This window comes from Brassica napus, chromosome C4 (genome assembly GCF_020379485.1).
Source record: "Brassica napus cultivar Da-Ae chromosome C4, Da-Ae, whole genome shotgun sequence".
Classification (NCBI taxonomy): domain Eukaryota; kingdom Viridiplantae; phylum Streptophyta; class Magnoliopsida; order Brassicales; family Brassicaceae; genus Brassica; species Brassica napus.
The window spans coordinates 46,622,300-46,624,462 of record NC_063447.1 but is presented as its reverse complement, the minus strand read 5'-3'; the positions used below and the strand labels follow the sequence as shown (position 1 = coordinate 46,624,462).

Here is a 2,163-nt window from a genome sequence, read left to right as displayed (position 1 = left end):
TTCTTCAACAAACAAAATTTTGGTTATAACTTATAACTGAAGTCCACACGTTTTATCTTTACAATTAACTCTCTAATGACGTTTGTTTATTTAATTACTTTTGTTATCCAACGAAAACAACAAAGTCATTATTAAGGACGACACAGTTATAGTTATAACATAACCGAAACCCAAACTTTCTGCCTTATAATTAATCCCCTTAACGGAGGATTAGTTCGTTAGGTAAATTACATTTGTTATGATGTGTAAATTAGATCATTATGGTTACAAATATTCCGTTTCTGAAAAAGATAACCTAGTTTACATATTATATATTGATCTCTAATCGTTACTTCTATTTCTTTTTCTTGGGAGACAGACACAATTATGGATCAGGGAACGAAACCAGGCTATGAACCAGATCGGATTCCACCATCTGTTTTCGCAACCACAATGACTTCTAAACAAGAATGGAGTACTCAATCTAACGATTTGTTTAGTATTCACATGGGAGATCAAAGTTTCACCAAAATGTATAAATCTGGAGAACTCTCCAATTTCGACTATACTGCTACGTATATTAACGACAACAACAACATTGATAACAAGACTAATTTGACGGATGCTGGAACAAAAGAGGTCAACATCCTGGAAGCGGAAACCGGACCAGAAGCCGCTAATCGAGATGGCCGAACCAATGTATCTAAACCGGATCAACCTCGGCAACGTCAGTTAAGTCCGACCAAGTCTTATCGCTCCGACACCAGCAATAACAGCGCAGCTTCTTTTGCATTTCCCATGTAAGTAGTTGTCCAATCTTCAGAACGGGCTACATAGTAGGAACCAGATTTGTTGGACCAAACCGGTTTTGAATTAGTTATTAGTTAAGCTCTAATATTTGCTTTAATTTTGTTTCCAAATTTATTATATTTCTGTAGATTACCTGAGTCCCAACAAGATCCAAAACCGGCACTTCAGGTGAAGGATGAAAGTGGTAAAACGGATATATCAAGACCAGAACCAAAGCCCATTTCTTACTCGGATGATCCCAAACCAGGGGACGGTGGTGGCTGGCTTTCTTGTTTTTCATGTTTCTCGGTGAAAAGTTGAGATTAGTTCTCTTTGTCAAGCCTATTTATTTAGGTCGTAGTTGTCGAAGAGACACGAGACACTAGACAAGATAAATTACTGATTTTATCTTATGTCACACAATTTAGACATGTACTATGTAATCGTAATGTCTGGACTCTGGATGGAAGCGAAAAAAAGAGTGTTATTTGTTTTGCTATAGACATTTTTACTAGCACCTTTTATTTGTTATAGATTTGCGACATATTTACTAGAGATTTGTCTCAATATGTAGCAGTCATAGAACTGTCACACTAGTACAAATTACTACGGTATTAATTGCGATATGTTATTGTCAAATGTATATACCTTTATTTGACAAAACTTATATTTTCTGTAAATAAACAAATCTTACATTATTTAATGTCAATACTAGTTTACAAAAGAGGAAATTAGCATCTACCTCTAGGAAAATAATTATTCTTGGGTTCACCAACCAATAAGATTGTGTTATTTCATAGAGTTATTCTTGGGTTTACCAATAGAAATTCGTTATTTTATATTCAATATCTTTTAAAAAAGGAAACAAAATATTATCAATTTGTATCATAATTTTAAAATTAAGTAAAAAAATAAAAATAAATAAAAATAGTAATAGATGCAAAAAAAATATATTTAACGCCGTCAGCAAAATACTAAACCCTAAACCCTTGGATAAATCATAAACCCTTGGATAAACCATAAACCCTTGGATAAATCCTAAACCCTAAATCAAAAATACTAAACACTAAATTTTAAAAACACTAAAACCTTAATCTTAATCCTTAAACCCTTGGGTTTAGTGTTTTTAAGATTTAGCTTTAGTGTTTTTGATTTAGGGTTTAAAATTTATCCAAGAGTTTATGGTTTACCTAAGGGTTTAGGGTTCACCCAAGAGTTTAGGGTTTAGGATTTAGTGTTTTGCTGACGGCGCTAAATATTTTTTTTTTTTGAATCTAGTACCATTTTTTTTTACATTTTATTTATTTTAAAAACATGATATAAATTGACAATATTTTGTTTCCTTTTTTAAAAGATACTGAATATAAAACAATGACTTCCTATTGTTTGATGAAC

General features: G+C 32.2%; 1 protein-coding gene across 1 annotated transcript; it reads left to right on the top strand.

Moving 5' to 3' along the window:
* Positions 1–296: 296 nt before the first annotated feature.
* On the top strand, positions 297–922 carry LOC106393221. The gene has a single exon (XM_048756241.1). It carries the CDS (start codon positions 367–369, stop codon positions 781–783), a length of 417 nt encoding a protein of 138 aa, XP_048612198.1. The 5' UTR covers positions 297–366; the 3' UTR covers positions 784–922.
* Positions 923–2,163: the final 1,241 nt, after the last annotated feature.